Source organism: Rhagoletis pomonella, unplaced genomic scaffold (genome assembly GCF_013731165.1).
Source record: "Rhagoletis pomonella isolate Grant_MI unplaced genomic scaffold, Rhpom_1.0 Rhpom_scaffold_00003, whole genome shotgun sequence".
Taxonomy (NCBI): domain Eukaryota; kingdom Metazoa; phylum Arthropoda; class Insecta; order Diptera; family Tephritidae; genus Rhagoletis; species Rhagoletis pomonella.
In genome coordinates this window covers 78,756,791-78,782,282 of record NW_023458557.1, presented here as the reverse complement: position 1 = coordinate 78,782,282, position 25,492 = coordinate 78,756,791, and the positions used below count along the sequence as shown (strand labels likewise).

At 38.0% G+C, this 25,492-nt stretch overlaps 1 protein-coding gene across 1 annotated transcript; it reads left to right on the top strand.

Moving 5' to 3' along the window:
• Positions 1-1,063: 1,063 nt before the first annotated feature.
• On the top strand, positions 1,064-16,246 carry LOC118735593 (germinal center kinase 1). The gene is made up of 9 exons (XM_036465427.1): positions 1,064-2,352; positions 12,028-12,123; positions 12,188-12,316; positions 13,553-14,062; positions 14,275-14,420; positions 14,482-15,127; positions 15,195-15,524; positions 15,605-15,795; positions 15,858-16,246. The coding sequence occupies exons 1-9, from the start codon at positions 1,594-1,596 to the stop codon at positions 15,868-15,870; spliced, it is 2,820 nt and encodes a 939-aa protein (XP_036321320.1). The 5' UTR covers positions 1,064-1,593; the 3' UTR covers positions 15,871-16,246.
• The last annotated feature ends 9,246 nt before the right edge of the window (positions 16,247-25,492 follow it).

The window sequence follows — 25,492 nt, the reverse complement described above, 5'->3', positions numbered from 1 at the left end:
CTTATATGAATTCGCCTTGATCTCCACTTTTGATGTAACATGAAAAAACCCCGAAAAACGTAGACTTAACTTTGAATCGTAGATTTCGAATCTGGACCCGTATCGCGGCATTCGAAAGTGGGTGTAACGAGTGATCTGTATTCTGTTTTTCTAAAACAACTAATTTTCCAAAAATATTTTCATTTTTATGAAAAAAAAACAAACTTTAACAGGAAATAAATGCAGACTAAAAATGAAAATATCTGTGGAAAATGTCTTTATCTAGAATAACGATACAAAGATCCGTAATCTACGACCCAAAATTAAATTTACGTGTCTCTGCGCTTTTTTGTGTAGTTTTGGTGTTCCTACAGTGTAACAGAACTTAGAGCCACATAATTAGAATTTAAGTCAAAAATAATGAAATCGGCTGCATTAAATTATTGAAAAAAAGCGATTATTAAAAGTACTCCTCCCGAGAAAATTTAATGCAAAAATGAAATTTTTTAAATAAAAATAGCTGAGTTTTTACTTTCTGCAATTCCTAATATAATATAGTGTTCCCACTGTCTTAAGTACATATGACATTAGGGTGCCTCACCAAAAAAAAGTCCGTTTTTCCCACCGGATTTATAAAATGTTAAGACTTCTGTCAAAATATTTTGGAAATATATGGATTTACGTGAGCTGGGCCAATTTGAAAGTACAGTGACTCAAACAATTGACCACGTTCTGATTTTTTTTGTAATATTCGTAATGTTTTTCGAACTAATTTTTTAAAATTATTTTTCTATAAAAATATCGTTCAAGCTTTACCCAAAAACATATCAGTCACAGTTTCAAACTTTATATAAAATTTCGGAAAAGTCCACACATTTTAATCAAAATTTCAACTTTTTAATCTGAATCTTTAGAACATTTTTGAGTAAGCAGTTTTATAGGAATTTTTTGGGAATCTTTGTTCACATGGAATTCGGCATAAGCCCGAATAAATTTTATATTTCCGAGAGAAAAACAATACCGATTTTTTTTTTTTTGGTTTGGAGAGTGATGCACCCTAACGTATGTATGTATGCGTTCAGCCAAACAAATTTTTAATCAAGTAAATAAAAAACAAGCAAAAAAATCTTAATTAAAATTCCCGCCAGCGGGTTAAATCACTGTGTACGTTCCTTATGTCTGTGCCAATAAATGTGCGCGCTCGATACGCGGTGGAACATAGTAATGAGTAAAAAATTGTGTCTAATATTACCAAATATTTTTTACTACGTATGTATGTACATACATACAATGCAGCATATGAAAGATGACACAATAATTAAACCAAAGATAAAAAACAAATATCAATCATTTGTGTACACTGATATGTATAATGTATGTATATATAAAAATAGTACATTGCTTTCATTGATGTGCCATTGCCACTGGAACGTCGAATCGCACACTTCAGCTGCCCAAAAACAGTACAGGCAATAACATTTGTGCGCGGTGTCGTCATCATAGTCAAACAAGACGGAAAAATAAACATTTAATTCGCTGTAGTAAGATAAATACATACGGCAACATTAAAACCAACAACAACCACAGCAGCAAGTCAACTGAAATACTGTAGGAATGTGGCGCAGCACTCACGTCAACGTTGATATTACAAACAATGCCGGGAGTGGCAATGCTAATTCTGGTGCTGGTGGAGGCGGAGGCGGAGGCGGCATACAACGCAGCGCATCAACACAATTTAATTCGAATCATCATCATCATCACCAGCACCAGCAACAACAACAACCACAACAGCATACACATCAATCACATTACAACGATGGCGCAACACCTGGCAGCGGTGCAACCTCAAAGCAAATGTCCCAATTGCAGCGCGATCGTTTCGCTTCCCCGCAGGCCATACTACAAGATGCCATTGCTGAATCGAAGATAAGTTTACATGTGAATTATCGGCATAACAGCAGCAACAACAGCAACAACAACAACAGTAGCAACAGCAATAGCAACAACAAATTGGATCATCATAGCGGTGCCATATCCGTACAGCCACGCCCGCGTCCCGTCTCCATGTACGAACAGTATCGATCACGCCCATATAGCGCCGTTTTGGATTCTCCACCGCCGCCAGTAACGCCAACAGCAACATCAGCAGCCATGGCGCTTGGACGCAGTGAGAGTTTCTATTTTGGTGAGAGCGCGCAAAATGTGGCAGCAATGCGACAGCAACTGCAATTGCAACAACACAAGTCACATCAACAGCAGCAACACTACACAAAGCATGCGCAGGCGGCAGCGGCGGCGGCGGCGGCGGCGGTGGCAACTAGTGGAAAATCGTCAGCGCGTCGTGCAAATTTGCGGCAAAGCCCCAGCGAATTGGTATGCAAGAAGAGAGAAGCACTTGATGCTTCCCATTTTATGCCACACCATTGATTTCCTATTTTCTATTTTTTTCTTTTCCAATTGCATTTTTGAGCGACTCAAAAGTGTAGAAAATCGAAAACTCGAGTGCTCGTGTTGTTGTGTCGAACACCTGTTTATATGGCTAAGGCGGTGATGGTGGTGCTGGCGGCAAAATACCCGCACATTGCTCTTGTCCATTTCCTCACACGCTTTTGGCAGCTGCATGCGCTCGCCGTTTCGACCACTTAAGTGGTGGCATGTTTTGTGAGAAATATGTAGTTTTCTTTCTGGGCAATATAGCCAATAGCAATAACAGCAACACCACTGTTGGCAGTTGTTGGCACAATTTTTCATGCCATAAGTGTATTGCTGCGGAAGTAATTTTATTTTGCACCGCCGCTCGTTTGTTGGTTCTCCAATATTGGCCAACGCCAAGCACCAATACCTAATACCAATTTGTGCACCAAACTTGTGGTCTTAATAATGGATTTGCTATATTTCTCTTTTTGGCATTCAATTATTTTTACACTTTTATGTACGTATGTACATAGGCATACACATTTTTGTTTATCACGCTAGTCTTAACGGTAAAGCTTTGGATAAATAAAGTATGTAGTGATAAATAACTTCAAATTTTCAGTATATTTTATCTTTGATAACCGAATGATGTATGAGTCGCTGATAAAACGAAGGGTATTTAAAACTACATATTTAACTATTCAGTAGTTTAATTTCTTTGTTCGACGCAGGCATTCGGGGATATTAACATAAAAATATGTGTGCCGCTTTGATCGATAACCTTTTGCCACATTTGTACATATTTAACTGGTAAAACCAAAATTCCGGCGCTCTATAATTTCTAGTAGACGTGAAACACAAGCCTCTTTTGAAAAAGGCGAAATAAATTGTAGTTTGATCGACCAAGATCCCGGACTATGCGTCAAACTACCCATTCACAATCTCTAAATTTTTGCAGTCGCTAAAGATGTGTAAGGTCCAGCATAGCCGTGATGCTTGGCAGCGCTTTCCTATTGCTCAATTTGAGTCGTTTGTTTTGATCACAGTGGTCGGAGAGGGCATGTTTTATGCAAAAAAATTTATATTTGATAAGTTAGCCGGAAACAAAGCCATTCTTATTCTTATTTGACAGCTGACAAAATTTTAATTTGACATAAAATTCGTGACCATCGTGTATAAACACCTAATAAGTGACATTCAAAAAAAAAAAAAAATTTAAATTGGCAGTCCATTTGATAGCTGTCGACTCAATTTGATGTAAAATTCTGACTAGCGTGTCTTAAAACCTAAACAGTGGCAATTTAACAAATTTCTTCCTACTTTTTAGGGCAAATGACAGTTGATTTGACAGCTGTCAACTGTCAATAATCTAAGTTTCGTTATAATTTTAATTAAAATTCGTCTTTATTGTGTCTAAAAACCTAATCAGTGTCATTTTTAAAAATACTTTCTTATTTTTAGCAAAATTGACACTGGATTTGACAGCTGCCAAACTATAAATAGTATGCCATATTCGTATTTAGCATGACAAAAATACTATGATCCTAAATTTGTATTAAAATCTAAACAGTCCTTCTAATTTTTCGCGCAAAACATGACCTCTCCGACCACAGTGCGCCTGTTCAATCGCATTAGTTGTTGGCTATAGAGAATCGAATCAATCGTTTAACCAGTTTCGAGCAGTTCATTACGAGGTACATATGTACTTAGTTAGACCTTTCGAATCACACCAAACACTTAGTAGATCCTGCCTTTGGCATCAATACATACTTTGCCATAGTTTGTTAAGATTTCACGGTCTTGGAACACTATCAGTCCAATTCTGAATACTCCCTGGGAGTTTGTTCTTCGGGAATTTGTTTCTCCCGAGAAAGAAATGCTCCAATAATTAACACCGAGGGAGTAGCATTTCCCGAAAAATTTTAGAGGAGAAAATTCGAACTTCGCAGGAGCTGATTGACACTTTTTTGACAGCTCAACTCCGCCATTTAATATAAAAAATCCTCAGGGAATTTTTACTCATAATAGGAGGAAAGGGAAAATAGAGAAAACTCCCAGGGAGTTTTTGTTCAGAATCGGTCTGTATATGAACCAACTAGTTTGGAAATGATTAGTATCTCTGAGTGATGGTCAGTTTTAACAACGGAACGAAGAAGAGCAACACAATTCGCACAGTAAGGATAACTTAGGCATGAATCACCTTAACCACCACAACCTTTTTAAGGAGCTTGCTCTGCAATTTTCCCATTTCGGAAATAAAAAAGTTAAATATGGCAAAAATGGCGCCTGAATTTCTATTTTCAAAGCAAAATTAACTTTTGACTGAGTAAAAAAATCAACTACATACTTTTAAAGAAAATATCCTACCCACTAAACACAACGAATTCGCCTCGAACTCGAGACGAGCTCATTCTCTCTGATAGAACTATAGAGACGATACTTCGCGGCGATAGATCGGCGAATTCGAATTCGTAGGAGAGTCGCCTATCGTTAGCGAATCGAGTATTACTAGTTTTTCGAATCATTGGCGATTCGAGAAATTTTTTTTCTTCGAATTGCTGGCGTCTCGAGAATATTTAATTTTTCTAATCGTTGGAGATTCTATATTTTAATTTTTCGAATCGTTGGAGATTCTATAATTTTTTTTTCGAATCGTTGGCGTCACGAGAATTATTGATTTTTCCATTCAAGATTTCAGCTCGCTGGTAGTTTGAGATTGTAATTTTTTCGACAAAAGTTTTATAAAAAATGTTCGAAATTATGAGTTATTAATCAGTTTATTATAAATGTAAATCCGTATTTAATTTTTAACAACATGAATAAGCAGTAATCTTTGTTATACTTATTAGATTAGTTCGGCACCGTGTTTCTTGTAATTCGATTAACTTTTTCTTTAGTCGATCGGCGCTATATTGGTAGAATTTCTTGGATGACTTCATCCACTAAATTTATCTAAATATCTATCTTTGAATGTTAATTGAAATGCAGCTGAAATATTTATTCCATAAACTTAAATAAACAATAGCGTTTAAGAATACAAAAAAAAAAAAATCTTTCGAGAAAACTGATTTACTCGAGCTCGCCTCCAATTCGAAACTAGCCCAGAAAATATATTCGAGAAATTTATTTTCTCGAGTTCGTCTCGAATTCGATACGTTGCCACGCTCGTTTTTGTGTTTATTGGGTAGAGACCCTCCACCTTCTGATATGCTCATCCGACTACTTTCTAGACTTCAGTTTGAATCGAACCCGCGAGATGTTGTGATCTCCTAAATAACAAATAAATTAGTTAATGTTTAATAAACAAAACGACAGATTAAACCCAGATGCTTTGTACTGATGAGCAAAAGACTTTTTTCTGTTAGACCATGGGCCTAATGTCATGCTAATGTTTTGTAACAATCGATCAAGTAATGTCGTCGAGATCTTCGATGTTGGGGTCTTATTACTCCCTTCAGGTACTCATATCATCTGCCCACAGAGCACGCTTTAAGCAGTGAACAAACCAAATCCGTCATTGTGTAGACACAGAAAACTCCACCACCACGTAACACTTAAAGCCATATGGACTGCGAATGATTTGAGTGTTCGTCAGTCATCGGTAATGTTTCAAAATTAAGCGTTTCCAAGGTTTCATCCCCTTCTGCACTGCAAGAAACGTTATGTATTTTTACATTCTGGCAGCGGTAAATCAGGCTCGATGTAAATAACCTGTAAATTTTAGGAATAAGGTCATCTGCGTCTCTAGAAACAAAGTAAAAAAAAGGTTAAACAATTGTTCGAACGCCACACTGTCAGGCCCTTATGCCCGCGGCATATGCTCAGCAAAAAGTTTCCGCTTTGAGTCTACTGCGGCGGCCATCAAAATAGAAACTTACCGGAGGTTGAGTACAGTCCCTAGAAGCCATAAAAAACATTTATTGGTGCTGGTTTACGATACTACGACTATAGATAGGCAAGAATTATTTCCTTGCAATAATGCTTTACGAAAGTATTTAATGAGCTCGTGAACCTAGGCAGCTGTTACAGAAAGAAACGAAGTAAAGAGATATTGATGTGTAGATAAATTCATAGTAAGTAGGCCAAGGTAACGTGAACCTCAAGATACTGCATGCTCTTCAATTACTAGATTTGATCCCAACAAGGGTCAAAACGACGCACATCACATGGGTAGGCAATACTGGGTTAAAATGTTCCACAAAATAATGCGCCATTAAATTGTACTACAGACCCTAAAAGATCAGATTAATTGTAAATGTATGGTGTTTTCGTTTCTTTTCGTATTCGATTCAAAAATAAAGGCAAAAAAAAAGTCACATTCTCTGTCCTTTGAGGACGGGCATGATGAGAGATATGTACAGCGTGATTTTTGTTCGTCGAGAGAGGGCTCTGCTTTTTAATTACCTACCGAGCTAAAAGGAGCACCTGTTGGCCAGAGTTAGTCTTCGCTTTATCTCCAGACTGACATTATTGGTGGTGTTTATGCTGGGTCCTGGGTAAACAAAGTCCTTTACTACTTCAAAGCTATGACTGCCAACAATGACGCGGTGTCGCAATACGCGAAGACTGTTTGTGTGTTGAAAATCAAATGGTTGATTAAAACAACAATATTCCGAAATGCTGCCACCTATCCTTAGCTATTGAGGATAAAAACAGTCAAAATGTGCCAAATATAAAGGTGCAACTGCAAAGTGCCAAATTGAAAAATTAAGAGCCAGTTGATGTAAAAATAGGGCCAAAAATGGCACAGTTTGGGCCAAGTTGGCAGCCCTGGGTGGAAGGGCAACATTTTTTTGGAAGAAAAGAAATTACCATTAGTTTCATACGAGATTTTTCAAATAATTTAGTTCTACTGCAGACCGAATTAGGAAAACTTCAATACACTGTAAACAAATTGTGAGGTTTAGGGACAAAACGACAGGTGTTTTTCTATATTATAGAGCTCTGAAATCTGAAAAAAAAACTATAATAACATGAACGAAAATATAAAAATCACAAAAAAACACGAAATTTCTTAATAAAAAAAATAAAATAACGATTTTATCGAAAAAATCAGGACCATAATTTCAAGAATAATCGTTATTTTTGGATTTTTATTTTTTTAGGTAATTTTTTTATCGTTATTTTTAATTTTTATTTTTTTCGGTAATCAAACCGCTATTTTCGGGTTAAATTTTTTACAATGTAAAATGTACATTACTAGAGTTCACTCTTTGATGCGAAAATGTGTAGCGCAAATATTAGCGCTTTGTTTTGCACAAAAGCGTGAACGGTGTTAAATAATATTGTCCGTCCGAAATGTTAAATGTCAAATGGCAACAGCTTTTTACGAAAATTAATTGAAAATGCACAATGCCGCAACAAAGTGAACAAAGTTAGATTTTATTTTATTGTTATTGTTGTAAAAAAACTGTCGAATATTTCGCATTTTCGCACTTTCGCTAAAACGCACACAGTTTTGCCTTAAAGAGTAAACTCCAGTATTACAAAACATTTAAACGGTTAAAAATGAATGAAAAAAATAAAAATCACAAAATTCCTGCTAAGAAAAAATAAAAATCAAAAAATTACGATCCAAAAATAAAAATCTTTATATTGAACGGTTATTTTCAGTCCTTGCTTAAGTTAATATAAATGTTATACTTTAACAAAGAGCTCTTGCAAATATCTTCATTTTTTTAATAGTTTTTTTCCCCTTTGTAGTTTTTTTTATTTTTATTTATATACCAACGACACTTTTGCGAACAAAGGATCCAACTCCAAAAGAATATTCCTTCCTGTTGAATTTTCTTATATTGAAACTCACGCAACAATGAGTATTTGCTATGTATGCGCATATGTATGCGTATTTACGTACATATCTTTGTTTGCATACGCTAAAGAGCCAAATCGGACAGTGCGTTGTATGTACGCGTACGTGCTTTGTAAAGAAATTATGAATTTCGAGCTGATGATCACCACCAACACACCATATTGCCAATGCCAAAAACACAAATCACTGTCAAGTGCGATTGTTTTCACCTGGTATAACCAAAAGTGCCAGCGCAAAAATTCATAAACGCATTTTTCTGTCATTACGCATTTAGCGAAAATTCCCAATTAGGTAGAAGTTAAACTTTTTCGAGCGTTTAAGAACACCTTTTCGATAACTTCCATATATTTGATTTCTGTTGCAGCAATTCTTTATCACTTTGTTTTCGACCAAAAGTGTAAATTAATAAAAATAGTTAATTAGTAAACACCAAAGAAGCACAAACAATATAGTGATCTCATACATATAACAAAAGTGTGATCATTTGGCGCTGTGGAAAGATTCACGTTTTGTGTATGCGATAATTAGTCGCCCCCATAATACATAAAACTTGGTTGTCACCCTAAATGCGCGCGCGTTGGAAATGCCTAGGCAATAAAGGTGTTCTCTCTGTACTTTATTAATGTTATCTATACGCCATTGTATGAATGTAAACATGTCAAAAATGAAATGTTGTAAATGCGCGTAATTTGATGTTAGTCATTACCTCATATATAGAATTTAGTATACATACTCGTTGTAGCAGCGATTCTTTTGGGGCAGGTGCTTTACTATGCCGACTAATTCCGCAGCTGGCATGGCAAAAGTCGAGGCCGTTATTGATAAGACTTTGTTTCGTCTTGGTTGTGCTGCAGATCGACTGCCTACATAACTGGCCTGGCTACCTAGCAGGCTCAAGCATTTATCGTCTTACTTATATTGTGATAAAATACCAATGACATAAGCGGAAGCTAGTAAGTAAAATGCGTTGAAACATTTTTTACATGCTCATATCGTTGATGTCATGACAAAATACATTAAATGAAAAAACCAAATTTTGCAAAAAAGTAAAAAATTATATCAAAATCTAAACAAAAAATTAAAAAAGACGTGAGTAATTATGAAGTTACTAGCTATTGGCTGCACCGTACTCTGTTATACCGACTTAATTCAAAATTTAAATTTTGTTGGAAAACGCCATCAAAGTTTGATCAATTCGTACAGTTAGTATACCAAAAGACAGATGGAAAGACACATATCTTTGCCATTTTTGGGAAGCTTAGTCATCTGTTAGGCTAAACATATTCTTCTCATCACTTATTAACTGTATTATCAAATCTCTAAAAACGTAAATTTTGGCATACATCTCTATATTATTAAACGTGCGATATGCATTTAATTCAACTTGTTGAGTTTGAGTTTGAATTTGCTAACAGGTGGCAACCGCCTTCAAATATTTTCGAAATAAAGCTTTCTTAAAACCCACGTTTGATTCCCATATTGAAATACTTTTTTTACCTGTTAATTAAAATGGTTTTGAATTTATAAACAGCTGGCAACCCTCTTAAAAATATTTTCGAAGTAGAGCATGCTTAAATTATTCTCGTTTGACACCCGTATACAAATATATCATTAAAGTTTTTAATTAAATTGATTTTGAATTTCTAAACAGGTGACAATAATACCCTTTAAAAATATTTTCGATCGTTTCCCTTGATACCCAAAATCAAATATTTCATTAGCTTGTTAATTAACTTTGTTTTTGAATTTCCTATTCGAGATAAAGCTTACTTCAACCTCTCTTCTGTAATACCCTTATAGAAATTGTATTTAATTTACTTTTTTACCTTGTTCATTTCTGAACAGGTGGCAATCCCCTGCAAAAATAAATTTGAAATAACGCTTTCTTAAACCTCTTATTTCAATTTTTTTAACAAGTGGCAACCGTCTTCAAAAGTATTTTCAAAATAAATCGATTTTAAACCTCGTTCGTTTGACATCCACAGTGTTGTAATATTTATTTTACTTATTTGTTGATTGATTTTAACCATGATACAAAAAAGAAGGTAGTTTCATTGTCACTTTTCGTACGCCATATTAACTACCTGACAATTAAGCAGATTGTGACATTTCGTGCTGCCATACCTTGTCATCAATAATCATTTATTTATTTTTAAAAAATTATTTACAAAAATAAAAGGAAATTTGTCTTCGATCTGAGCAACAACGAAAATGGAAATTCGTACGTCGCCATATTTGAAAAAAAAAACCAACCAACTTTTTCTTTGATACAAAATACCGCTAAATATGTTGTCCACCGCAAAAATTAGTTATTATTAAATTCGTTTATTCTAAAGCCAATCACCGAAAATGATTTGGATGTGCTTTGCAAACGTTAGCCCCAGTAAGGCTTTAATTTCGGTGCTTCATAGTATGAAAGATAATATGGTTATGGACGATAGGAGGTACTCCCGATTGAACTGGCACCCACAGTTTGGAAGTAAGTAGTTAGAGGGTAGCCCAATGCTTTAAGTGTAGCTTGTCTGTCACCGCAGACATGTAAACTCATTCCCCTCCACCTCGCCCCACTCAGTGTTATACTGGCCTTTAAGGCTTCCCTACGTTGTGAAGAAACAAAGTGACAGTAAGTGCAGCAGTGCATCCAGAGCAGCGCCACGTGTTGTAGAAAAAAAGCTTCCGTACAGCACACTTTGAAGTTTTGCAAGCAGACTTCCCACGCTCTTGATTGAGAATCTGCTCCACCATAACTGTTTACATTGCCAAAATGCTGCCAATTCTTTAGAGGTTTTGTGTTCCACGTTAGATTTCCTCGATAGTTTTGTATACAGAATTACTTCTAGATACTTCACTTCGGGAGAATTCAGAATTTTGGCTCCTTTTAATAACGGACTATTAAAAAAAAGAGGTTTGATATGTAAGTATATTTATTTTGTTTAAAATAAAATGAAAAACAGTTTTTTAATAAATAAATGTTTCAAAACTGGATTTTATTTTATTTCTTTATCTCTGCACATCGATATTATTCAAAGCATCTTTTAAACGCTTGAGAAAAACGTTGAAATTTGATTATCGAACACATCAACTTGCAATTTTTTTATGCAAATTTTACTCTTTTATTAGACTCCGAATATTTAAAGAAAATCTCCCCTCTCAAAAAATTTCAATGTGGCAAAGCTATGCTTAATGTTTACATCTGGAGAAATGTCAAAAATCTGCTTTATAATCAAAAAATAGTAGTAATGAAACTACCTTCTTTTTTGTATCATGATTTTAACCAAAGCTGGTGTTACTTTGCTCCCCAATGCAATTTAAATTAACGAAGAAGTGCATTCGTTATCGAATGCCGTGATCTCAAAATCAAACATCGATTCGAGTTGCGTTCAAAATCGAATGGTGCGATTCGGGTCCTGAGCTTTAGGAATATTGGTTTAATGGTACGAAGCCAAGAGGAGTCATAAAGCGCAAAGCAAAGCAAATAGCACACTAGCCTTCATCGTACCAACTTCTTTATGGAATCTACATCATTTTTCCTCACCACACCTTTTCGCCTTGTCTTAAAACAAAAAAAAAAAAAATACCCTCATCTCACGAACGGCGGCCATTAGTGATTTCTATCTCACACCGGAGAGCTTTTCGAGGTTAGACTTTTGCTTCCACTCAAGTTCATGGCGATGAACGCAACTTTTGCCCTCAGTAAAAAATCCAGTCTATAAATACTGATCTCATACTAAACGAGATGATAGTTTTTCCGAGTCTTGAGAAATCCTAATTAAAATAACTTTTAAACAATTTTGTTAATTATCTTAATTATATTTTTGCAGAAAGTCGATCCTGAGCTTATTTTCACGAAGCAAGAAAGAATCGGGAAAGGTTCCTTCGGCGAAGTATTCAAAGGCATCGACAATCGATCGCAGCAGGTTTGTACGCAGCATTTTCATTCAACTTTACTTTTAACTTAACAAATTTTCAACGATTTTTTAGGTCGTGGCTATAAAAATAATTGATTTAGAAGAAGCGGAAGATGAGATCGAAGATATACAACAGGAAATTATGGTACTGTCACAATGTGACTCGCCATTCGTTACAAAATACTACGGATCGTATCTAAAGGTAAGTGAATGTGAGCGAAATTCGAACAAGATTTCGAAAAAAAAACAGAAAAAAAATCCTTTGTGAAATTGTAAAGTGAATTGAAATACTCGAAAACATGAAATTTGAATACTAACTGGTATTTATGTAGGTACCTGTACGGGTTTCTCCGGAAGAGTAGATAGGTGATTGAAATAAGATCTGATTATCGGGGTTAATCTCAAACAAGTTAGCGGCAAATATGGTATCGCTATGGCAACCCACGTCGGCAACTACTTATTTCCGAATAGCTCCACTGGAGTCGCTTTTTGGTATCTAATGGCTACAAACTGGCATTGTAATACTCAGAAAAGAACGCATTTTTCGTCTCGATTTTCTTCCAATCATCTAAAGATCTTCTGAAGAACATTGCCTGGTGTTTAAGGATGTGCTGAACCAAGTATCGAAAGAATATGTACTTAGTTCATTTATCAATGCCCACCACAAATCACTGTGCGGAACTTTAAAACTGGCGTTTACAAGATCGATATAACAATTTTGGTGTTAAAAACAACGCGTGAATTTCAAACTCTACTACTCCACAATTCATTTCATGATCAACCAATATTGAGCAGCCTTGAAAATGCTAAAGACAACCATCCCTAACGTAAAAATAAGGACATAATATTGTACTTTTCCAAAAAATAATAATAATAGATTGGCGCTTACACAAATGTTAGAGTTTGGCCGAGCTTCTTCTCCGATTTGAGGCCTACAGTTTTACGCCGACTCCGACCGGCGATTGCATTTTTGATGCTGTTTTTCAAGACAGAAATACACTAGGAGGGTTTGCCATTGCCTGCCGAGGGGCGACCACTGTTTAAAAAAAAACAACTTTTTTCTAAATTTTTTTTTTGCAATGTTGCTTTGACCAGGGCTTGAACCCAGGCATTGCGGAGCGGAAGCGCGCACTGCTAACCACTACACCACAGCAGCCACCTAATTTTGCAAGCGAATCATAAAATTAGTTGAATTAAACAGCTTCCACTAAATTATTTTGCTTATTTATGAGCTGCAACCTGTTGAAAAGAACCCAATATCTCCCTTCGCCGAAATATTTCAGTAGGAGGCATAACAAAAGATCAAATCTTATTATTTGCTTGAAAATAGGGGAAATCAGCCTTCTTTATATTTATTCAAATCAATGTACTATCTGTGTTATAATATTGATTAATTAAGTCTTTAAAAAAACATTGAATCTTCATTTTCCTTCACCAGGGAACAAAGCTATGGATAATAATGGAATATTTAGGTGGCGGTTCGGCGCTGGATCTTATGAAAGCTGGTTCTTTCGAGGAAATGCACATAGCAATTATATTGCGTGAAGTATTGAAGGGTCTGGACTATCTACATTCGGAGCGTAAACTGCATCGAGACATCAAAGCGGCCAATGTATTACTAAGCGAAATGGGTGATGTGAAGTTAGCAGATTTCGGTGTGGCCGGACAGTTAACAAATACAACGTCGAAGCGTAATACATTCGTAGGTACGCCATTTTGGATGGCACCCGAAGTGATAAAACAGTCCATGTACGATTCAAAAGCGGACATTTGGTCGCTGGGCATCACAGCCATTGAGTTGGCAAAGGGTGAACCACCCAATTCGGAGCTGCATCCAATGAGGGTATTGTTTTTGATACCGAAAAATAATCCTCCGCAATTAACAGGAAATTATACGAAATCTTTTAAAGATTTTGTGGAAGCGTGCCTTAATAAGGATCCTGAAAATGTGAGTTAAATGAATGTTATATTGATGTGCTTCGTATAGACGTGATAAACAAAAAAATCACAAAAATATAAAATATTTTTCAAATGCATTTTGAAGGTTTAGTAAAAGTTTTGAGATTTCCGAGCTTAACGCATTGCTTTTCACTTTAAAGAAGTAGCCATATAGATTTTTGAAAATCATTCAAATTAATGTATTTTCTTCGGTTTTTATAGAGACCGACAGCCAAGGAACTATTAAAATATCCTTTTATCAAGAAAGCCAAGAAGAACTCGTACCTTATCGACTTAATCGATCGCTACAAAAAATGGAAACTCCAGAAGGGCGACGAAAGTGAAACGGAATCAGAAAATTCAGATTCGTAAATATGATTAATGTCCACTTACAGCTTGCAGATTAGTGAATGTAATTTATTTTCGCAGTGATGAATCGAAGCCTGGTGGCAATAATGACGAACCTTGGATTATGACCGTTAAAGGACTCAGTATCAATAATGCAGCACGCGCGGAATCGGTTGCTAACAGCAGCAGCTTTAAAGATATGGAACACCTAAAAATGCCACAGAAATTATCACAAAGCAGTGGAGCAACGCCGATTGCAATTAATGCAATCAACAAACACTATCCGGGTAGCGGTGCAACTACGGTGGCGTCATCACCCTCATCCACATCGCTACAGCAACAGCATCAGCAACTGCACGATAATATGGCGGGTAGTCCGCCAGGTATGCCATCTGCTCTATCAGCTACAACATCTTCGTCCGCAGCTTCGCCACGTGATAGTAACTTAAATCATTACAAACACACAGCGGCAGCGGCTGGTATTATACGCTCGTCCAGCTCTAATATAGCGCATCAACCGCTTAGTCCAACACAGAAGCAAACATCTGGCAGCCAAGAACTACTCTCATCCTCGAGTGGTAACAATTCGCCAAATGCTGCGGAAGGTATGAAGAAGATCAGCAATAGCAGCAGCAGCAATGCGGTCTTCCAGGAGTCGTCGAAATCGAACCTAAGGCAGAGCCGTTCCGCCTCGCTCGACGAAGAGCACGATCAGCGGCGTTCATCGGTAGGTGCAAAATTGTGCAAATCGTTGTAACACTTAATATATATATACAACGAATTATTTCTTCTAGCTCATTGAGCATGCCAAAAGCGAAGACCAACTGCGAGAGGAAGATGCGCGCGCGCAGCGGCGTAGTATGCATGCGTCCGGCGCGTCATCTAACTCAACGCCAATGCTTAGCTCGAGTAGTGGCAATTACAATGGCAATGCAGCGTTGTCGAATAGCACGCATGGCGAGCGCTCCTCGTATGGTGTTACTTTAGAGCAGTCCGGAGCGTCTGCCTCGGCTACATCGGTGGCGTCCAGTAATTCCAATCATAAAATGGGCGGCGGCGGCAACCGTGTGATGCAAACGAATAGCGCATGTCTGAACAATTTCCTCTTTCCAGTTCTGACGGATGTAAGTGCGCAGCGGAGCACGCTTGAGTGATTTTATTTATTTATATTTTTTATTTTATATCTGTAAATGGAATTTTGCAGATTCAACGAAAGTATGCCAATTCAAGCAAAAATTCAAACGTAACGGACATTGGCGACTTGAAGTCAGTACTTGAATTAGCTGAGCGTAGCAGTCCAGGCGTCAGTGATTTGTTCCTCAAAGAAATAATTCACAAATTAGTTCCAGGCTATTCAGAGACGCGTATCAACAACATTATGGACAGGGCTATCAGGTGTGTATAATGAATTGGAAATGTCTTGGAACACACAACTAATAAAATATTTTTAATTGCAGAAATAAGAAGTAAAAACGAACACAATGGTACATGGACTGATTTTAAACAAAGCAGCAACATTGAAATATCAACAGTTATGATATTTAAATAATATAAACACATACTATCAACCAGATTGGAGATTGGCACATGTGCATATAGGTACATACATAGCAGATATTTAAGATATTGCGACAAGTGCGCAATTAATCAATAACTCTTGATAAGTAACTCCATACCTACATAAATAATTTAAATTATATTTAAAAGAAATTAAAAAACAAACACAACCAGCAGTGTACCAGCAATATTGTTTGTTATGATAGTGTAATATTTATTGGATTCCAAATAAATCGTTGTCACGCTGAATGTGCCGCGACGAGCTGTTAGATTCTCGTTTGAAGATTAATTAATTGTAGATAATTTGATGAAATCAACTATTACATACGTTGGTACGTACATAAATTAGTGTGAAAAAAAAAAACAAAATACATATTAAAATTAAATTCTTGCAAACAACAAACAAATAAACGACTTATTCGTGTATAATTTAGCTAAAGCAAATCTAAGCGCCGACCTATTTGCCTTTAAAATGAAGCAGAAGGAGCACATGCGGCGCGCCGTGGAAGTACGATTGTTTGAATCTTTCCACATACCTTTCAAATTTCAGTTTATTATTAATATGTAGTTAAAAATTAAATTTATCGAAAAATTTACGCGCAAGCGTATTTAGTGTGTATTTTTGTTTTGTTTTTGTATTTGATTCGCACTTAATTTTAGTTTTAATTGTAAAAGATAAAACAGGTTAAAGTAAAAGTATATGAAAAAGAATGGCGAAAATAAGTAATAAATAAAAGCAGTTTATGCAAATATGTTAAACTATATGGTAATAAAAAAAAAAAATGGAAACTAACAAGAATGCATACATACCTACATACAATATTAATACTAAAATATAGATAAAATAAAACAAATAATGTTTAGCAATAACACCTACAAACACACAAACACACACACACACACATACATACACAACGATCCGGAATTCAGAACAAAACAGAAGTAAACAATATAGGAAACTAAACAGTAAACAACAGCAAGTGAAACTCTAATGAAGTAATACAAATAAATTATCGGACAATATTATAAAGACTATGAATTTTGTATTTCTCATATTTCATTTTAGTTTTAACCTGGGGGGCTACTCTGTAATGCGATGCGAAAGAGAAATGCGATGCGATAGACAAATACAACGTAAGTAATACGCTGTGGCGATAGCCTGTCGCATCGCATTTCGCTTTCGCATCGCATTACAGAGTAGCTCCCCTGGTAACGGACCATATCCAAAATTAGCGGATTAGCGTCAGAAATAGATGGCAGAAAGTAAAGAAAAAATGTTGTATCAGTTTTCAAGGCATCCTCACCATACCAAGTAAGTGTTTATAACGAGGTAATTTTAGATTGGAAGTGTTCGTCGATCCAAAAAGTGTTGGATCGCCGCAACAATAGCGCTTGAGTCATTCCGGTACGCGGAATCGGCTGTCGCCGTGGGAAGATCATATTGCATTCTGCGCTGGGTAAAGCCCAGCGTCGCGTGTACATGGGTTGCTCAAACTACTAAAAAAATTTCATCTCTTATTTTCAAAGTCCCGATGGCCATGCGGAAGGTAAAAGCCAATTCCCCCGACAGAAAATTCTGTGAAAATGGGGTTCGGCACCATCATGATTTCTGTCAACAAAAGTCTTATCAGTCAGTCTTATCAACTGATAAATCGAATTTCCTTAGCAATGAATGCAGTTGAGGCCTTGTTACACCCGTGCTACACATGCTGCCTTACTCCAGCCGATCATCAGCATGGTCCAGGTCATTGCCACACCATAAGCACTCAGTCATATCATTTGTGACCTTAACCACAACAGCGCCTGCGAGACATCTGCCTTAGTAACGTTGGATTTGTTGAAAACTTGTGACACTCCATCGTGGCATTCTTTCGTCCTCAGTAACTTAAAATATGGCCGGCTATCGTCTGCATGGTCGACAATCGACAGTTATTTTCCCCGAGATCAAATATTGATCCACAAAAGATATAAATGAGGGGTCTCGTAGGGTAATGACTACTCCCTACTGTTGATTAATCTCGCGAGCAACACTTGGGCAAAAACAAAGATGCGTGTTTGGTAGTGTACAAGGTAGATGTCCAAGCCGCACCTGAACACCATTTTGCAAAGTGATATGTAAATACTACTGCCATTAAGAGAATAGGCATTTGCTTGAAGCAGAAGCTGCCAGATACGCCAGGAGCCATATCTACGAACGTACGAATGAGAGCTAGGACTTCATCAAACAACCAGTGGAGCCGAAGTTGTACAGAATGGCCATCAGCAATCAATATTCATCTTGAGAAGATCAGTGTGAAAGCTGTTATTGTAGTGATAGTCCTTGGCCAAAATACAATCCAGTGCAATCAACTTACATCGCTTTTGCTTTGCTCGCTCTTCTGGAAACAGCACCTTTCCTTGGCTTCACGTTCGATGTTCTTGAGGACAGCGATTTAAAGATTACCTCATCTAGGCAGAGCTAAATATCCGTGACAAAAACGCAACAACAATTACCTACAAACATAGGTATGTATTTCGGTTTTAGTCTGGGTTAAACATTTTAATTTCCGAGTTGGTTAAAAAGAATAAGTAAGTATCCAAAGTTTGATACGACTTGGACTTGATAACCCCTACATCAGTGTTGTCTAGTGAGAACTTTTACTCTGTGCCCATCTATATTGGTGGTGAGCACCAGCTTGCCCGCTGGCAAAGCTCTTTCAAGCTTTGTATAAATTTAGTATTGAACGCATGAAAGAGCTTTGCCCGCAGGCAAGCCCACCACCGATACAAACCAAAGAAGCTCAAAATAGCGCTAGCGGGACGCGTACAAAGTGAAAAGCTCTCTCTGAGCGTCGCTGATATATGTAAACCAGTGATGAGCTTTAATCCATTTTGTGCCGGTCTCGAAAGAATGAAAAGCTTTTAAAAGCATGCTACCGGTGCCTATAAATCAGTTACGACTAGAACGTTTGTATGTACATACCATGTTGGAGAAGCTTTTTAATTTAAAGCTATCTATAGACTTCTTTATGAACGAACCCAAATGAACGCGCCACACTAGTCTTCCACCATTATCTCGCTCGCGATCTTTACAGAGCACATTGTATGCAGCGCAACATCGTTGGATCGCAACTATTAAGGTGCCGTGCCGACCCATTAATGGCTCAACCAGCACCGACGGAGCGGCCTTCCGAAATTGCCGTCCGTATCAACATTTCAAACTTGCTGTTGATAGAGAGGGAGACGAGCAACGGATAATGTCACCGTCATGCGGTGGTGAGTTTTCGTTAACACGAGAGTCACATAAAATAGGTCGTGTCAGCTGACACGGTCTACGATTTTACGTCGGCTAACACAATTTCTTCGATCTTGCTGTAGGGTAAGAGAAGTGTGGGGTCTACCATGGGCCTGTTGTGGCCGCCGTAGTTGCTGTTGCTGCCTAGTGGTGTGTGGCTGCAGTTGCGCTTGTGCCTGAGAGGGCACCGTAGCCGCAGAGGGCGCGGTAGCTTGTTGTCCACCCGCATGTGGTGCGCAGGCCAGAGCATAGGCGGAAGTGGCACCAGCCACGGCATGAGTTGTATTTCACTGATGCCACATTCCGGTATACTCTGGACCCGAATCGTCACATACGATATCGTATTACTCGTCACGCAAAAACACATTTTCGGAGCTTATACGACTGACGTATCACATAATTTCTTTCCTATGGTTTTCGATCTGTGAACGGCTTTTACGATTCGAGCCCTGTTCTGGCACACGGAGCATATTGTGTGGGTAACCAAGAGCTGCTGGTTGGCTCTAACACGCGAGTTAGAGCGGGTGGTAGAACAGTGTGGGGAGGTTAGCTGTTGCTCGCGGGAGCTTCTTGGAGTTTCTGCAATTTGGGTGCTGGTTCGCACCTGCGCGTTGTGTGAGCTGGTAGCTGTGGAGACGGGTGCTGCCGTTTGGCTTGAGCAACAGGCAATCACAAAGCTTGTGGTCCACTCTCTGTGAGGCCTAAGGCCTCAGCGGGTTCTTAGGTTACTTCATCCGTTGTAGGAGTTCCACTTAACCGAAGTGCAGTTCGGATGGAGTCGTCTCTGGCAAAGTAGTTCGTTCGCTTCATCCCATCCGGACGTGTAGCGGTAGTACGCCGAAATTTCCCGGCAGAAGCGGCTTGGGACTCTCGTTTAAAGGACTTTAATATGGCACCTGGTCACTCGACGTTTGGCCTTATCTATCGATGGACGCAATGTGAATTGCCGGCTAAAACAGCTTCGGTTCCGATAAGACGCGAGGACAGAGTGGCGAGGAGTCGAAGCTGTTTTAGCCCGCATCCTTCGGTAGATAAGGCCAAACGTTGAGTAAACCGGAGCTCCCATAAAATCGGCCAAAAACAGTGCACGACTTTTATATATATTTGCATTAAATTTTCATTGTGAAAACCACTCTAAAAGTAGGCTAGGTATAACCGCTTCAATACTAACCACCAATTCAGCTTATTCAGCCCAATTCTTAATACTCCCAGGGAGTTTGTTCCCCCGGAATTTGTTTCTCCCGATAAAGAAATCCTCACATAATTAACTTCCAGGGAGTAGCATTTTCCGCGAAAATTTGGGAGGAACTTCGCAAGAGCTGTTTGACTGTTTTGACTGCTCAACTTCGCCATTTAATAGAAAAAATTCTCTGGGAATTTTTATTCATGATAGAAGGAAAGGAAAAAAAGGGAAAACTCGCAAGGAGTTTCTGTTCAGAATCGGCGTGATTGTGTCCAATGTAGTGCTGGGACTATCCGTGTAATCGGATGTCCGTTCAGATACTCGTGCACGGATTAAATTCGGATATCCGGTTAATATCCGTTATATTTTGTTATCCGGTTAATGTCCAGAAATCCGGTTTATATACGTTCATTTTCCTATCCGGATATTCGGATATCCGTTCATTTTATTAACCGGATAGCCGGTTAATATCCGTTCATTTTACTATCCGAAATCAGCTTAATATATGTTCATCTTGTTATCCGGATAACCGGTTAATATCCGTTCATTTTGCTATCCGGATATCTGACTAGTGTCCGTTTATTTTGTTATCCCGATAGCCGGTTAATATCCGTTCATTTTGTTATCCGGATATTCGAATTTTCGCTTAATATCCATTCTTTTTATTATCCGGCTAGCCGGTTACTATTCGGATTTTTTTAAACACATATTCGAGTATCTGGATATTCATAAAATCCGGATAGAACTCCCAACCTCTCTATTCTATCTATTCTATTCCCTTAACTAAACAGACTATGAGGAGTGAGTCGCTTTCCACGTTGCAGCAAATTTAGTATCGTTTACAACTTCAATTAATTTTAGCCTAAAAATGTATTTATAGAATTCTACGCAACCAGACACATCAAATTGATGGCTTCGTCCATCATTAACTCACGAAAGCAATGAAATATATTCTAAACACTGACTGCTGCTGACAGAAATACGACAGCTAAAGAAGGAGAGCACGCTCTGGGGAAATTGTAATAAATTTTGTATTTATTGTTATTGTTTTTTTCTTTTATATCCTTACTCAATATTTCCACAAGGACATGCAAGCTTCATTCATATCCTTTTTCCGTTTACACAAAATGGCTCTCAGTTAACGCGCGCATGAATGGCAACAAAATGCATTCAGAAGAGAGAGCGAAAAAGAGAGAGAGGGAGCGAATAGCTGGCTTATCTGCGTTTATGTGTGCGCTCACAACGCTCTTCCTTATCAGAACACTTGCTGGCACTGATGGCATGTCTAGCTGCCGTGCGAATCGTGTTTGTTTATATACGGCATTCGCGCCTTTTAATATCCCGCCAATCAGGTAGCCAGCCAGCTAGCCGAGTTAACGCGCACATGCTGCATTGAGTTTATGCTGCTCCCTTGACGGAGCTTTTAATTGCTTGGTGTGCGCTCTGAGCTTATTATGGCTTCGTAAGCTTTTCCTTGTAGCACTTTTTAGCAGCAATACATACACACCAACTATTAAGTAATCCATCTTGCCTGCTGCTGCTGCTGCTGCTGCTACTGGTGCATTGGCGAGTTCCTGTTAAATTCCAGATTTAGTCTTTCGTTTGGAATAGTTACGGATGAACACCTGACTCGGAAAACTCGGACAACGAAACGTATTACAACAAATATTTGTGAACATAAAAAAAATATATATAACAGATTATTAAAAAAAAGGTATAAATATTTAAAAAATGGTATAGCGAATAACGCCGAAAAGTATGCTTCATATTTCATCAAAACGTGTGTAGTGCAAAATCGAGTGAAAAGTGTGAAAACTGAGCTTACAATACTTTGTTGCGTGTACCATGGCAAAGGACAAAAATTCAGCCAAGCAATCAATTTATCAATTTTGGGCAATGTCAAGATTTTTGTGTACCTTTTCGATTATGGTTTATACTAGGTATATTTACTGCTGGTGGTGGTAGCTTTTGGCAAATATGATATGGAAAATGGATAATTTAGTCAAGGAGCAAATGAAAAATTATTTTACCTAATATTTTTTCACTATTTTTTGCTGTATATTTTGTGAAGTAAAGTATGTACATATACATACGCCTAAATGTATGCATATAACATCCCTTAATTTGTATACTCGCATCATCCCGCAATGAGCTTTAAGGATTTTTTTCAACACGCACCACAGACAGCACACACAGCGAGCGAACGGAGCGAACGGAACGAACGAGCGCTGTGCGTCGCAGCAAACCACTTATAAGCCAACTTTGGCTGACTGCCTTGGGACACAAAGTCAGCGTCTGTTGGTTGGGTGCTCGTTTTCCTTTCGGCCATCTTAGGTTATGGAACTGAGCTGTCAGTTGCCGCTTGCTGCGATTTAATTGCACAAAATGTGTATCAGCGTGCGTGCGTGCGTGCGTGCGTATGTGTGCGTTAGTTTACAAGTGTGCGTGCGGTGCGTGCGCGTGCCGAGAATTCATTTGCGAATGGCCATTTAAAAATTAAGCACATCTCGAATGTGTGACATGCGAGGTTATACGTACGTACGGGTATGTTGTTATAATACGTATAAACAAATATATGTACATACAAACACCAACATAGCAAAGTGAAAGCCATAGCGCCAGCACTCATTGACGTAGCCCTTGAAAAAATGCAATGCATTGGTGTGCACTTTATGATTCCTACCATAACACTTGGAAATACATTCACACATGCATACATACCGACGGATGTGAAAGCACCTCAAAACATACATACATACCTACATGCATACAAACGACTGCAATTTCTACAAAGACATTGGCTGGACCTTGAGCAGTTCCTACAAGCCAAAGACAGTGGTACACACACACACACACATTCATACATATGTATGTATGTATGTATGTATGTATACACCCCCATTTAACTAACTGTCAGTGTAGCAGCTCCTTTTCGAATGAGTGGGGGAGTCGTTGTGTAGTCGCGTGTATGGAAAGCTTTCTTTATTGCAGCTGCTATGACAACCCACCAACTGATTGACTGTGACCTCTGCCTGCCCCGACCGCTTGCCGCTCTCTCCTTTAAGTTGGATTTGTATTCGGAAGCCACTTTGTTTGTGCGGCAGTGGCTTTTATTATTAGCACATTTCCGCATAAATATTGAATGCGTTTAGTTAGGCAACTATTTACGGTATTAAATTGGATTTTAAATGGTTAAAGGAAATAAAGCGACTCGACGATTCGTGATTCATATGCTTTAGCGGTTTTAATTTCCGTATTTGCTACTACTGTGTTTCTGTGTGTTTTCTTACTGCAGGCGCATAATAATCTAAAAGGGGTTTACAGCTACAACGCGGCTTGGTTGTGCGCCTATTCGTATGCAATATTTGTGATAAGGCTAGTTTGGCTGATGTGGTACAACCAGGAAAAGGATAAATATTTTTAATATGAAAAGATATTTCATTTTAATGTGAATTTAAATATTGACTAACGGTTTAAAAAGTAACATTTTTACAAGAACTGGCGTCTTGTTATCATCAGCTTCCACTGACGAAAGTTTATAAGCTTCATGATCACTGCAGATTTTTTAGGTCTATTATTCCCGATAGTGAAAATTATCTACAAGATCTCTTAGAGCAATAAGTTTCTACTAGACAGTGGAGCCGTGGGAAGAAAAGATGGCGTTGATTTTTAATATTTTTTTTTTTATGTTGAAGCTGCTACGCATTTTCTTCCATATACATTTTTATAAAGAAACTATGAGCACTGTCGAGCACATGGTGGTCGAGCATACTTTATATGGAAAAAAATGCATAACACCGTCACCTAAAAAATTATTAAAAATCAAAGCGAATTTCTTGCGTCTTCTTTATCCTACTAAAATTCAATGGGCTATATATAAAACGCATACTTAAAATTATTTGTCTGATGACAGGAGTTACTTAGTTTTGTCCTCGTTCACCACCAGATCCATTAGCTTTGCTTCTCTATCTAACCTCGAGTAGGCAGAATAGACATATCCCTTGTTTTTACCGATAATTTCGACGTCGTCGACGTACGCCAGCATTTGTACACTCTTATAAAGAATGACACAGTACAGCACTACGGGCAGCTACGGGATACCTTCTGATTTCGCCAGAACACCACCTAAACAGTGAGGCCTAGATGGTCACAGTAGCGGAACATAATGTTATGATCACAAAGCAGTTCCATGTCGATTGCTAAAGACGTGAGTACCCGAACTGGCACTTGGTCAGTTACGAGAGAAGGTATCTCTATGAACAGCAGGACAACATCCGGAACTAAATACATACGTAAGGCAACCACAGCATCCGACACTTAACGGGCTGGCAATTAACGACGTTCACAGATAGACCATTACCATCATTGCCCGATCAATACCATCAACTCCCACCCCGGGAATATCGTCATCGGAGTTTAATGCCCTATAATTGCAGAGAGAGACCAGCTATACTCTGACCTAATTAAAGTCTGAATACTGCAACAGGTTAAACTCCTACCTATACCCACTTAACCCCGACGTTCCTAACGTATGACACAAATGTGAAGGTTCGCCTCACGAAACCACCTCTTCACATGCCGTCATAATTCAACACAACTATTAACCGCCTGCCGTTGGTCTGACCCCGACGATACAGCACGATTCCTGGGCCTGCCGTTAGTTAGTTGAGCTTGGCGACAAAGATTGAAGGATTAGCCGCTTCTAAGCAGGGTTGAGCTATCACAACAACAAAGGTTGTCACCCAGACGTTTTCATACAATTAGAGCCCGCTTTGAAGGTCTGTAAAAACTGAACAAAAGAAGATGTGGGAAATGACGCTAAAATATTGGCGCTAAAACTTCTGCAAAAAAGATAACATTTGATTCAAAGCTTTCGAAGTGCTCACATTGCAAAGTGAAGTGAAATAAAAAAGGGCCGATGTACCCTATAACGTTGTTTTTGATAATTTTGTTTACTATTTTCACGCCATTTTTTTTTTTTATAATGGTATTTTATAAAACTTTTTATAAAGTTTAACTAATTTTCTTGTAAAGACAACCTAGAAGAGCTTTGTTCGGAGGAACAAAATTAACTTTAT